This window comes from Rhipicephalus microplus, chromosome X, assembly GCF_043290135.1.
Source record: "Rhipicephalus microplus isolate Deutch F79 chromosome X, USDA_Rmic, whole genome shotgun sequence".
Lineage (NCBI taxonomy): Eukaryota > Metazoa > Arthropoda > Arachnida > Ixodida > Ixodidae > Rhipicephalus > Rhipicephalus microplus.
The window spans coordinates 65,391,854-65,405,036 of record NC_134710.1 but is presented as its reverse complement, the minus strand read 5'-3'; the positions used below and the strand labels follow the sequence as shown (position 1 = coordinate 65,405,036).

Here is a 13,183-nt window from a genome sequence, read left to right as displayed (position 1 = left end):
CAGCGCCTCCAGAATACGAATCACTGATTTTCTTGCGCAGAACATCATATAAACGTTTTGTTCACTTTCTCCAGACGCAAGACTATCATCTTGCGACGCCATTTGCGGTGTAACATGCAGATACGGGGCCAATTTTATCACTCGTTTAATTTTTTCGTTGATAGCACGTGCACGCCGTCGCAAAATGGCAGCCGCCGACAGTGGAGTTTATAGCTGACGACTTCTAGGGCTCACTTCGCACAGAAATATTCTTTTACAGTCCATTTTTATTTTAGAGCAAACTGATCAAACGGAAGCTTTTAAACATAACTACTGCTTAAATTAAGCAGCTGCTTCTAAACTGATTGAATTCGTACTTGATTTCTACACCTTGTTCCTTCATCAGTAAGTGTAACTTCTGTCAAACAGAATATATTCTTGTGATCTCTTAAGGTATTGTTTGACTGTTTCTAGAGGCACACTATACCCTCCTTTTCTGTTTTTTGCGGAAAACCTCAAATTATTATAGGTGACCATGTCACAGCTCCTTTGTGATAGTGACTATAAAAGTTAAATTAGTTTTCTTTTTAGTTACAGCAGGCAGGCAGTCTGGTCTAATAGGAAAACGGGAGTCCTTTATGCAAAAAGCCGATTGTTCTAACAAGATTTCTGAGAAGCAGCCACTAGTAAGTTTTGTGAAGGTATGAAATTGACTTTCACCGGTTAACCCAAAACACCAGTATAGCGCAAAATAGTAACAACATGGCACGATAAAGTGATCAGTTCGAGGTTAAGTTCGTATTCATTGGCATGTTTTTGTGTTGATGCTACCAATTTGTGCTCAAGGAACTCTCTCAACAGTAAAAGTTACGGTTATCGTTCGCTTTCTTTTCACAGTATTAATATAGTCTACGTGTGAGAACATCTGATGGAATGTGTAAGAATTCCTATACTTAATCATCCTATTCTCCTTCGTTTTATTTTACGTGCTCCTGTTGCAAGCCAAATATGCAACTCGGCTTTGTTTCAGTTGTATGGAAGCGTTGACACCACGTTTAAAGGATGTTTATCTCTGTTTTCGCCTTTTGAATTGATTGATGATTGATATGTGGGGTTTAACGTCCCACCATATGGTTATGAGAGACGCCGTAGTTGAGGGCTCCAGAAATTTCGACCACCTGGGGTTCTTTAAGGTGAACCCAAATCATGAGCACACGAGCCTACAGCATTTCCGCCTCCATCGGAAATGCAGCCGCCGCAGCCGGGATTCAATCTCGTGACCTGCGGGTCAGCAGCCGAGAACCTTAGCCACTGGACCAGCGCGGCGGGGCAGCCTCTAAAATTGTCAAAATGGAAAACCTGGAGAATCTAGAGAAACCTTGCACTGCTGCAATGCTCCGACAAGACAGCCAAAGACCACAAAAAAGCCCTCGGAAGTATAGAACAAAGAATTTTCAAAAAGTAAACCTCGATAATTTTTTTGAACATTTTTACCGAGAAAGCTGTTACGAGGTCACAACAAGGAATGTTTTTTCTGCCGTGGCTGACCGCTGCCGCCAGTGTCCGTGACTGCTATTGCTCGAGAAAGGAAAAAAAGTTATCTAAGATGAAGTGGGGTTCGAAGCTGGGTCCTCTCCATGGCAGCCCAGCATTCTACCACAGAGCCGTGCGGGTGCCCAAAACTCCTTTTAAAAAAGACCCTGTATGGGCATTATGTTGGGAAGGAACCATGTTAACCATGTGGTGTTGGAAAGAAACCATGCTCGTGTAAAATATGCAAGTGCCAGGCGTAACCTGCACGACCTACATTGAGAAAGTTATGAAGCTATGTACACTCTTAAAAAAAAGTCGTATATTGACTAAGTACTAGCCCATTACTTTTCACAGAATCCACTAACCATGGGGACAAGGAAGTCGAAGTTTTTCCTGAGTGGAACACTGGTTTCAGTCTCTGTTATTTTTTCTCGTTTTTGATTGGTGCTTGTGGAAGACGCCGTTCTCCTGCCTGCGGAAATGGACGTAGAATCACCAGGGCTTCCACCTATACCTTCCAAGTCGTCTGTGGCCACTCTAAGAAAGCGCTCTGGCCACCCAAGTGACGTCAACAGCGAGGACACGCTGATATACTCTACGGCCAGTGATGAGAGCTCCGATGAAAGTGACTTTGTGCCCGTGGCAAGACGCAAGGCAAAGAGGAGGCTACTTACGACATCATCTTCCCAAAGTAAGGTTACCACGAATACAGTCGCCGACCGATTTTTCGGACCTGGCGGGGACTGAAAAAAAGTACGAAAAATCGAACAGTCCGAAAAATTCGTTTTCGCCAAAAATCTGAAGTTTATTGCATCAGGCAGGTTTTAAAAAGTCCTTGATGCTGCCTTGCCTCAAACTACGCTTGGAGGCAATTTGGTTTGCCCGTATTTGCGCCAAGGTGACATCGTCGCCGTAAACGCTCGACAAAATTGTCACCGCGTTGGCGATCTCCGCCGCCGACGGCTGCGGGCGGTCGTCGTTGTCGTCATCCGAGCCGCTCTCCGGCTCCGGGACAACCTGGTGAAGAATTTCGTCGTCAGTGGCCTCCGCGCACGCTTCTTCACACCACCTGGCTCCCGCGATGGCACAGATGGCGGAGCCATGGCACCGAGAACACAAAATTCGATGCCGCAGATAGCCGCTGCGAAGCACACAACGTCTCGACGCTACGCGACACAACACGTGCAGAATGGCGACTGAAAAAAAGCTGCAACGACCCGACAATAAAAGAATCCTTCTTTCGCCTCCTCCCCGTGCGATGTGATGACGATAGTGCTGACCGAAGACGAAAAAACGGCATCCATCACCGCGTCTTTTAAAAAGCAAACACGGCCTCCGAAACTTAAAATATAGCGTGCGCATTCCAATCTCGGAGGCAGGAAAGGCATCTGAAGACCAAGTTTAGTCAAGCCGACGGAAAATCCAACATGGCGGCGTTCACAATAGCTTGGGGCGTGGCACAAAACGAGCGATTTAGTCCGAAAAATCGAACTTTCAGGGGCAAATTCGCCCGAAAAATCGGTCGAAACAATGCATTAGCTCTATGGGATCCCTGACGGTGCATTTATGAAGTCCGGAATATCCAACAAGTCCGAATTTTTGGAGTCCGGAAAATCGGTCGGCGACTGTATTCAAGAGCCACCGGTTCACACTATTTTGTTTATTCCGCTGAATGCCGCTGACACCATTAACCGACTTAATCGGCAGGTCACGTATATGTCACTTGAGGCGCTCGTTCTGGGACAAATAACAGACGTGAGAATCAGTGGCCGCAAGAACGTTCTGGCGATAGACGTTACGCAACGTACTGCTCTCGACGTATTGACCAAGGCGCATGTGCTGGGGAACATCAACGTACGTTCTTTCATACTAGATTGCAAGGACTCTTGGGCAGGTGTTATCTACGACATCGACACTTCTATCAGTGATATTGATTTTTTCATTCTAGTCAAACCAGTGATGGAAGCTTCTATAATCTTGCAAGCCCGCCATCTCGGGAACTCACGATGCGTGAACTAGTTTTCAAGTGTGACAGTCTCACAACTCAAGTGAGAGTTGGTCATTTTCGACACACAGTACGGCCGTTCGTGCCGAAATCTTTAAGTGTCGGAAGTGCTGTAAAATAGGACACGCGAGTGCTGTTTGCACAAATTCTGCTGTGTGCTCCCGATGCTCGGAGTCACACAACACAGAAGCCTGCCGCAAATGCGGCAATTGCCAAGGTCCTCACGAGGCGTCATCAAAGCAGTGCCCAAATGTAAAGAAAGAGATGCAAGTGCTGAGGCAGATGGCCAGAGACTGTTCCACCCACAGGGAGGCTGCTGCCAAAGTGCGACGTCGGCAATCGCGCCATAGGAAAACTCCTAGGATATCCTCTGCCAAGGCCAGGGATGCACCGCTACCCCATATCACACACTCACCACCACAAGCATCAACAGGTGCCAACAACAAGCATCCTCAGAAAGACGCAAGAAACATTGACCCTGACGTGTGGCCAGTGCTGCCGTCAGTGACACCGCCAGTAGAGCCGCAGCATCGCCCGCTGAAAGCTACTTCAGAGCGAGTAAGTTGTGACAGTCAAGATAACGAAATAATAGACGTGATTAAGACCCTCATAAAGACAATTCGAGTACTCCTGAATAATATTCAGACTCCGGCTGCCCACAGCGCTCTTCAAATATTGGACGCTTTGAATCCGGTGCTATCAAATCTAGAGAAGCACCATGGCTCTTTCTTTGCAGCCCTTCCATAAACAAGTGAAAGAGGCATCAATTTTCCAATGGAATGCCCGAGGTCTTAAACCCCGCATTTCGGATTTTCCACCATTTGTTTTCAAGAATCAGTTTTCGATTATCATAATTTGTGAACCACGTCTTCACAATGCTACTATACGAATTTCTAAATACGAGGCTTTCAGATCTGCAACCCGAACGAAAACAGTAAGGTCATTGTTTACATCAGGTGCGAACTCACATATATTGAGCATCCAGTAATACCGGACGACAGCAACCAATACGTGTGCTTGACAGTTAAGCGTAAGAACGTGAACTTTACGCTAGTAGCAGTATGTATTTCGCCCTCAGGCTGCTTCGACCCAGCAAGACTAAGTGCCATTATATCAGCGACACCTGGGCCATGGATTATTACTGGTGATTTTAATGCTCATCACCCGCTGTGGGGAAGCCAGAAGATGGACCGTTGGGGAAGAAATGAGTCCTCCTTTGCATCTGACCACCAACGATATTGTTTAAATGACGGCACTCCCACTTTCCTACGGGGTCTGACATATAGTAGCTGTCTCAACTTAACTTTATGTCTAGTAGCCTGAGTACCAAGGTGCAGTGGTTTGCGGACACTGAAACGCATGGCAGTGACCACATCCCCACCTATATAAAGATCAAGGGGCTAAGCAAGTCGCAGATTGCGTCTGCTTCACGGATATACTGGTCAAAGTACAGATCATCCACAGAGAAGCAATGCGAGAGAAACCAAGAAGGTTCTCTTGAAAGCCTAGAAGGTATAATGAAGGCCGCTATCCAAGAGGCAACGTTTAATTGTAAACCTTTGCCAGATTTTTGCAAATATGAGGTGGAGTTGGAGCGGCTTCGAGAAATCCGTCGTCGCGCCGAACAATGTTATAGGTGCACGAAATCTATCTACGACTTGAGGGAAGCGAGACGTCTACAAAAGAAGATTCATCGTCGAATCAATGCACTACAGTCGCTACGATGGAAGTCACTATGCGAGTCGCTTGATCCCCACAAACCTCTTTTGCAAATATGGAGAATAATCCATGGCCTACGAACATTGCCACAACAGCATCGCCCGTTCAAATGCCTTGCTTTCCACCAAAGCCGACGTGAAATCGATGTAGCAGAAAACTTCTGTGCCAGGGTCAAACAATGGGTCCGGGATCAACATGAGTAACCTACGAAACGCGCCGGTGTCCAGAGACACTCGGATGGACAATATGTTTTCTCTAGAGGAGCTTCAGGCAGCATTGGCAGCATGCAACCGCTCGTCATCTCCTGGACCCGATGGAGTCACTTATATGGCCCTTGCTAACCTAAGACAAACAGCTCGGCGTGCCCTTCTAGCTGTATACAATGACTCGTGGAGCAACGGCTTGGTTCCTCCTTCGTGGAAGTGCAGCCGCCTTGTGCCCCTGCTCAAACCAGGCAAATCGCCTGGTGGACATGGCCTCCTATCGCCCCATCACGCTTGCCAGCTGTTTTGGAAAGGTGATGGAGAGAATGGTACTGACTCGCCTGGAGTGGTACCTGGAACATAACAATATATACCCCGATGCTTTGACCGGCTTTCGATGTGGACGGTCTTCTATAGACAATGTTGTTTATCTTGTCATGTCTGTACAACAGTAGAAAAGCCTAAAGAGATTATCAGCGGCACTTTCCTTGGATATTAAGGCTGCATATGACAATGTACTACATGAAACTATCCTGGACGCCTTGGGCAGCATTGAATTGGGAGGCTGCATTTACCAATGGATCTACAGCTATTTGAAGGACAGAACCTTCTTCGTTCAGACAGAGGATGATGCAACAAGGCACCGTCATTCTTATCGCGGCGTACCTCAAGGTGGGGTCCTAAGCCCCATACTTTTCAACCTTGCGCTCATCGGCCTCGTTGACGTCTTGCCACACTCCGTACATCTGTCGATATACGCGGACGACATCTACATCTGGGCATCAGGGGTCACGCGTCTACAAACTACCTTCAAGGACGAGGACTGGAACTGTCATCTGAGAAATGCTCACTGGTTGTGTTTACATGCAAGACAATGACGCCATACCGCATCAGAATTAATGGACACACGATCAGCTATAAAAAAACCCACCGTTTCCTGGGAGTATTAATAGATCGTGACTTGTCTTGGAGCCCTGATATCGCTCACATGAAGAAGAAACTGACCATGATCACCCACGTCCTAAGGTTTCTTGCGGGAAAATCATGGGGTGCATCGGTACGAGCCATGCTTCAACTGTATGCTGCACTTTTTCTTGGCTTCATGCGCTACAGCCTACCTGTGCTTGGTAAGGCCCGCATAACAAACGTACGCGTCCTCCAGTCATTACAAGCTCAAGCACTGAGAATATGCCTCGGGCTTCCGAGATGTGCATCCTCACCAGCGACTGTCGCAATCGCTCATGAACACCCTACACAATCTACATTCGTGTCGATGCTTTAAGAATGCACATAAGACATGCCACTCGGATTCAATCGCATCACCTTGCCTCCCTTCCAACTTCCAGGCCACGCTCTACGTTCTGCTCTATTATTGCCCCACATTGCACGGTGATTCCCACGAACTTCACGCACGCAGCAAGACCGTCGTTATCATTGTGGTGTCTACATCCACTGGAAGCCCTGATAACCATCCCCGAAATGCAAAAGAAGAAAAATTTGTCAAATTTGGCCCTACAACAAACATTACTGTTTGTGCATGAGAAACACAGTGGACGCATTCACATTTACACGCATGGGTCGGTCACTTCAACAAGTTCAACAGGCGCAGTGGTAATTCCGGAGAAATCCATCACAATAAAGTTCAGGACCTCGCATCTGACATCATCCACGGCGGCAGAACTCGCCGCCTTTCGTGCCACTCTGGAGTTCCTAGTTGAAGAACCGTAGCAGACATGGTCAATCTTCTCCCACTCCAAAGCAGCCCCCCAGGGCTGCTTGCCTTGCCATATCGTCATGGACCAAACGAACAACTAATTGCTGAACTACGACTGCTTCATCACCGGGCTATAGAGAAACAACATGACATAGCGTATCAATGGATACCAGGCCACTGCAGCATTGATGGAAACGACCGTGCAGATGAAGCAGCCCGATCTGCTCATGATGATGCCCCTTGTGCAGCTATACCATTATCAAGAACGGACGCCGCTGCAAGGTTTCGATCGTTTGCACGAGAACTGACACTCGCTCAGTGGAATTCGCCAGCATTCACCAACATCCGCCTTCATAATTTGGACCCATACCTACTGCTCCGTCTTCCATCAGGAATAACCAGAGCTGAGGAGACACTTTTGTGCCGTCTGTGGATTTGAGTGGCCTTTACGAATGCTTATTTATTTCGAATCGGAATGGCCAGCAGCCCGACTTGTGACAACTGTGGCTGCGCAGAGACTATCTCCCATCTTCTCAGCGAGTGTCCTCGCTTGAGTGTGCCAAGAAAAGAACTATCGAAAGTTTTAGATAGACTAGACAATCGCCGATTGTCGGAAGAAAGGGTATTAGGACACTGGCCGAGACCGTCCTCTGCACCCAAGGCATTGAGAGCGTTGTTGCGCTTTCTGCGGGCAAGTAATCTTAGAGACAGACTGTAAGCAGCGTCCTGGATCATCTGATGACCTTCTCCTTTTTTTTTCAATGTCTCTTTTCTCTCATATTTTATCCCCCTTACCCCCTCCCCCAGTACAGGGTAGCCACCCGGTGTGAGAACTGGCTAACCTCCCTGTCCTTCCTCTTTCAATCCTCTGCCTCCTCATTAACCAGCTAGTAAATGCAGCTATTAAAATTAAACCTAGTGGAAGGCACTACCTCGTAGAGCTTGTAACAAACACTAGCCCAAGTACTAACAGGCTGGGTAAAAGCGTCGTTGGGTAGTTAAAATTACTACCTAGTTGGTAAGTGAAAGTGAGTATATAGTACTGACTAGAGTGGTTAGTTCATTACTGAATTTTTAGTAACCCCCTCAAATTGAGGTTTACGCCCATTTTGTTAAATGTTTGTTTGCATAGCCATATCAATATGATTCTATTACAAAAGTATAGAATAAAAAACTAATTGAGATGGCGCTCGTAAATTATTATTGGCTTTTAATTACATCATGTGACTAACTTTTTTTCTAAGAGTGTATAGGATCATGAACTGTGGAATGTCTGCGGAAGATAAAGTCGGGCACACCTAAAAGGGATTGGCGAGGTTGTTTAGTTTCCTGATGTTGAAAGAAACCCCGACTTGAGTCACCGGTGTGACTTGCTACTGTTGCACTTTTGAGCCATTGAAAAATAGGCAAATCTCGCTGAAATTTTGCAGGCTGGCAAATGTGACGACAGTTGCAACCACAGAGAGCAACCATTCACTTGATCTTGCATCGATGTTATGGTGAATAGTCCGTAAAAAGAACTATAGGCCCGTATGCGCAAGTGCCACATCCAAGCACTAATCACTTCCACCTGCCACCAGAATTCGAGCGAAACGTTGCTTCGTTCTCCTCGCACCAGGCGGCGAAGGGAATTGCATGGGGATTATGGTTTCACGCCTCGACATAAGCCATGTTTCTATGACAGAGGCCCAACCTGTGACACTCAACCACGAGGGCAGCCGTGTCAAGACCCTGTGCCTGAACAAACCCCGCGGCAGCAAGGACAAAACCGACCCTACTACCAAGGTGCAACTTATGACCAATACAATGAATTACAGAGAGCGGCTCGTATTTCGCATGATAATAAACTTGCTCATTGACAACAGCGGCTAAGAGATGTTCTGATGAATAGAGCATGAGCTGTGACCCTTCCGCGTGCTATATTTCACTGCACATATCACTCGTTATTGCTCTCAGCAATGCCACCCACCAAAAGGGACCCAGCCATATTCTTTCCACCACGAACTGGTTCGCCTTATGACCCGCGGACGACAGACTTGTTCCAAAAGGACGCTTTCTCGTGTGAGACTATAGACGCACTGATTCTCCAGCATCTGACCGGAGTTCCACACCATTTTCTAACCGTCTTCGTCACTCGCCATCCCATATGCGTCATTCTTCCCCTCTGCCACCCGGAAATTATAGCATCCACGGCCAATGGAGGCGAGATCGTAGAATGGTCTTTTCAAGAAATACCTCTGCCTGTTTTTATGCTCAAAAACAAAATGAACGAATTGATTGACGGAGTACCGACAATAGCATTAGTTGAAACTGAGCGACTGTATCGTGATGAGCTCTGCCTTCAAAAACCGCCTAGGTCAAGTTATTTTTCTTGGATTGATATCATTACCTTTCGGGGTGTAGGCAGCAAGTGGCTTTATCATCTTTGTATTTATGCTGTGAGTGCTTTGTTGGCTGGAGAAGTGTCGGAATTCTGGGTTCTTTCTTGTTGTTTGCATGGTGTCATTCTTGGTATCGATTTTCTTGAGGAATGCGGTGCTTTCATAGGCTGTGGCAGTGGAGAAATATCATTAAACATTTTCTTTGTACCGTCACTTTCAAAACAAACCTCTTCATTTTTCTCTTCTTTTGTGCGTTTTGCACGTCCGTTACATTATTCAATATAGTGTGTTAGAGGAAAACATTCGGCAGATCCCACGTGCTTTGGGAATCGATGTTATGCGAAGCATGCGGCGGGAAGGTGACAGAGTTGTATTTTTCATTGAGTGAAACGTTACAAAATGATCCTAAAGATATATGTAAAAATACTGTACATGCGTTAAATAGCCACATATTTACTGTCGCGTGACGGGGCTATCAACAACAAGGATATTAACAACACCAGAAGCGGTGGTAAGCTGATATGTGGCGCTTGTGCCAGCGATGGTGGCTCTGGACACTGCTAGATAAATTAGTTTCAGTGGATGGCGCTTCACTACAACTGTCGCTAACCCAACGTAACAGCTGTGGAATAGGAGTACTTGTGTACTGTTTATAAGATCGCATAGCAGGCACTTTAACCACAATTGATGTTTCATCAATATTACGGTGTTCTAAGCAGTTCGGAGACCTGGCAAAGCTCTCTGGTAGGAAACTTGATTGTCATGCAGACTGATGCTGGAGTTAGATTCCTGCGGGGATTATGATATTTATTTGATGCATTTGTTGGCTCATTACTGCGATGCCAGCTTTTTAGGGACAAAGCTCCTTAGGGCCGACTAAGTTGGCATCCATCACACCCCACAAAATCCAAACTGAAACTGAACACCTGTACAACAAAAACAAATACATGTGCACACAACTGACTTTATGTGCAATCAACTATACTACTGCACAATGCATGATCACCCGTGCCGTTCCATTTGCCCGTCCATTCAAGCATCTGTCCATCCATCCATCCATCCATTCTTCGATCCATCTATCCGTTAGCCCACCTTTCTGTTCACCCATCTGGCCGTCCTGTCCGTGCATACGTCCACCTGTTCATCTGTCTGCGCATATGTTCACTTGTCCGTCCGTGCAGCCCCGTCGTGGTGGTATAGTAGCTAAGGTACTCGGCTACTGACGCGCAGGTCACGGAATCGAATCCTGGCTGCGGCGACTGCATTTTCGATGGAGGCGAAAATGCTGTAGGCCCGTGTGCTCAGATTTGAGTGCACTAAAGAACCCCAGGTGGTCGAAATTTCCGGAGCTCTCCACTATGGCGTCTCTCATAATCATATGACGGTTTCGGGACGTTCAAACCACGCATATCAATCAAATCCGCCCGTGCATGCGTTCGTCCATCCATCCGTCCATTCTTTATACTAGTTGGCAACCTAAACGTAGATATTGTGGACCTTAGGACATTTGCCTCACCCACTCGTCGTCATTCACTTCATGGAGATGCGCCGAGTTTTCTTAACGCTCTCGAATTAAATTTACTAATGTCTATTTGTGCTGTTCTTTGGTAGATATAAAGCTTTAATCACCATCAGTGCATTACGCTTAACTACAGTTGATCTTAACACAAGGTGACGGCTGTATCGTAGGAGTACATGTGAATTGTTTATAAAATATGAACACCACTACTGCATTACTAATTAACGCTTCATGAACATTAGGGTCTATTTGAAAAGCAGTTACAAGACCAGGCGGGGCTCTGAAGTAGAATACTTAGTTGCCACGCACAATACTGGAGTTCAATTCGTGCTTGGACCTTGTTTTTTTCTTCACATTAGGCAGGTCAACGCAGCTGATGCCAGCTTTTTGTTAATGCTAATGCGTTAAAATTATCCATGTGTGGTTTCACCGTTCCTCGGATACGAAATGTCAATCACGTGCGGCCCATACCAGTGGCCCGCGGTTATGTGCCACTGTCTGGTGGTAAGTGTTTGGCGATGTATGCGACAGGATTGTGACATTATTCATGTCATGACCAGCAAGTCGTATTCGTCAAACCATCATATTCCCCGAAACTAATTTGGTTTACCCCAAGTTAATGGGGTCCTCAAACACTTTTTCAAGTAACCATGGACCGAATTTACTACAAGAACTTATTTCCTCACGAATTCAATGCTTCAAAAATTTTAACAATCCATCCAGCGCCAGCGGAGTTGCAAAGATTTGTTGTCCGCTGCAAACGCATTATCTCTTCTCTCGTCCCAATGAAAGCGCTGGAAGCTAAGCAGGGAAAGATGGCAGGGGAAAAAAAATGGCCGCAGTTTCCCGAGAGGGAACACTGGTTAGCATGCAGAGCATATATGTTGAAGTGTGATAAATGTGGTTTGTAATTTGCGACATCGTGTGTGTTATGAGTGAACATGAGTGAACACGCACGCACGTATGCTGCGAAAGACGATGTTTATTGATGAGACGCTTGAGGTGGACGTTGATGGCAGCGTCGTCTGGAATGTTGCGAGGCAGACACCTAACGACGGCTTGAACTTCGATGGGGACACTCACTACCTGGCCCTTGATTCCGTACTGTCCGTTGCCGTGAGTCAAGCGTCGTGTACTCATAAACGGGAGTCGAGGAGCGATGAGCCGTTCTTCGACAGCGTTGAACTGGGGTAGATGTTCCGGTCGGGGCGGGTAGCGGTAGCCGTAACTCATGCTGAGCGATGGAATTCTACCGGCATTTAACGACTGCTTGCACGTTGCACACGCGATGTAGTAGGAAAATTCGTCGGCGTCGCTTCCAAACGCATCGCAAAGAACCGACAACGCTTTGGAACGATGTAGTTCATTCTGAATGTTGCCGATACGCGTCAAGTTGTTGTCGAACCAAAGTCGATCATACACCTTGCAGCTGTGGCCGAAGCTCCAGTCGAGGAAGTCGTGCTTGAAGCGAGCGTTGGGCGTGGCATACTGCTTGGCTCGCCACGGCGCGCTCGCGCTCGCGGGCGGCATCGAGATCGGCCTTGCGGCTTCGACGCTTCAACGTGGCTTCATCGTCCGGATTCTCTTGCCGATGCCTACGCCTCGCAGCGGCTTCGTGCTCTCAAAGCTGGGAATCTTCCGCTCGACGTTGACATATCGCAGCTTTTCGCATTGAGGATCCTTCGCTCGACGCTGACGTCTCGCAGCTGCTTCACGTTCACGGAGCTGGGGATTTTCCGCTCGACGCCGACGTTTGCGTTCCGCATCGCGAGCTTTTCTCAGCGCGGCCTTGTCCACGGACGAAGTGTCTTCGGAATCGCTTGCGGTTCCGCCAACACATTGGCTGACGCTATTGGAAGGAACGTCAGTAAGTGTGTTTGCGGATTCGTTAGCATACATTTTCACCAGCGACATCGGACGTGGAGCGACCGCACAAACCAACCGACGAAGGGCGGCGCGCTCCGACACTCTGTTATTTATAGCGAGCGCCGGCCCTGCGCGCGTTAGCATACAGCTGGCGCATTAAAACAAAAGATCGCGCGGCGCGCTGTGTTGAGAGCAGAAGGGATGCACAGATGGCTGGCGGAGGCTGCGGACGGCGACGGCGCATCACTAGCCCCTAGTATAACA

The 13,183-nt window shown here is 47.3% G+C and overlaps 1 protein-coding gene across 1 annotated transcript; it reads left to right on the top strand.

Moving 5' to 3' along the window:
• Positions 1-1,141: 1,141 nt before the first annotated feature.
• Positions 1,142-9,747, top strand: LOC142775575 (uncharacterized). The gene is made up of 2 exons (XM_075877036.1): positions 1,142-2,203; positions 8,838-9,747. Exons 1-2 carry the CDS (start codon positions 1,993-1,995, stop codon positions 9,023-9,025), a joined length of 399 nt encoding a protein of 132 aa, XP_075733151.1. The 5' UTR covers positions 1,142-1,992; the 3' UTR covers positions 9,026-9,747.
• Positions 9,748-13,183: the final 3,436 nt, after the last annotated feature.

Bases quoted from the DNA above. Each gene is read 5' to 3' on its own strand.
- LOC142775575 (XM_075877036.1), top strand. From the start codon at position 1,993: ATGGACGTAGAATCACCAGGGCTTCCACCTATACCTTCCAAGTCGTCT. The intron at 2,204-8,837 runs GTAAGGTTACCA...TTTCTATGACAG, and splicing joins TACGACATCATCTTCCCAAA to AGGCCCAACCTGTGACACTC.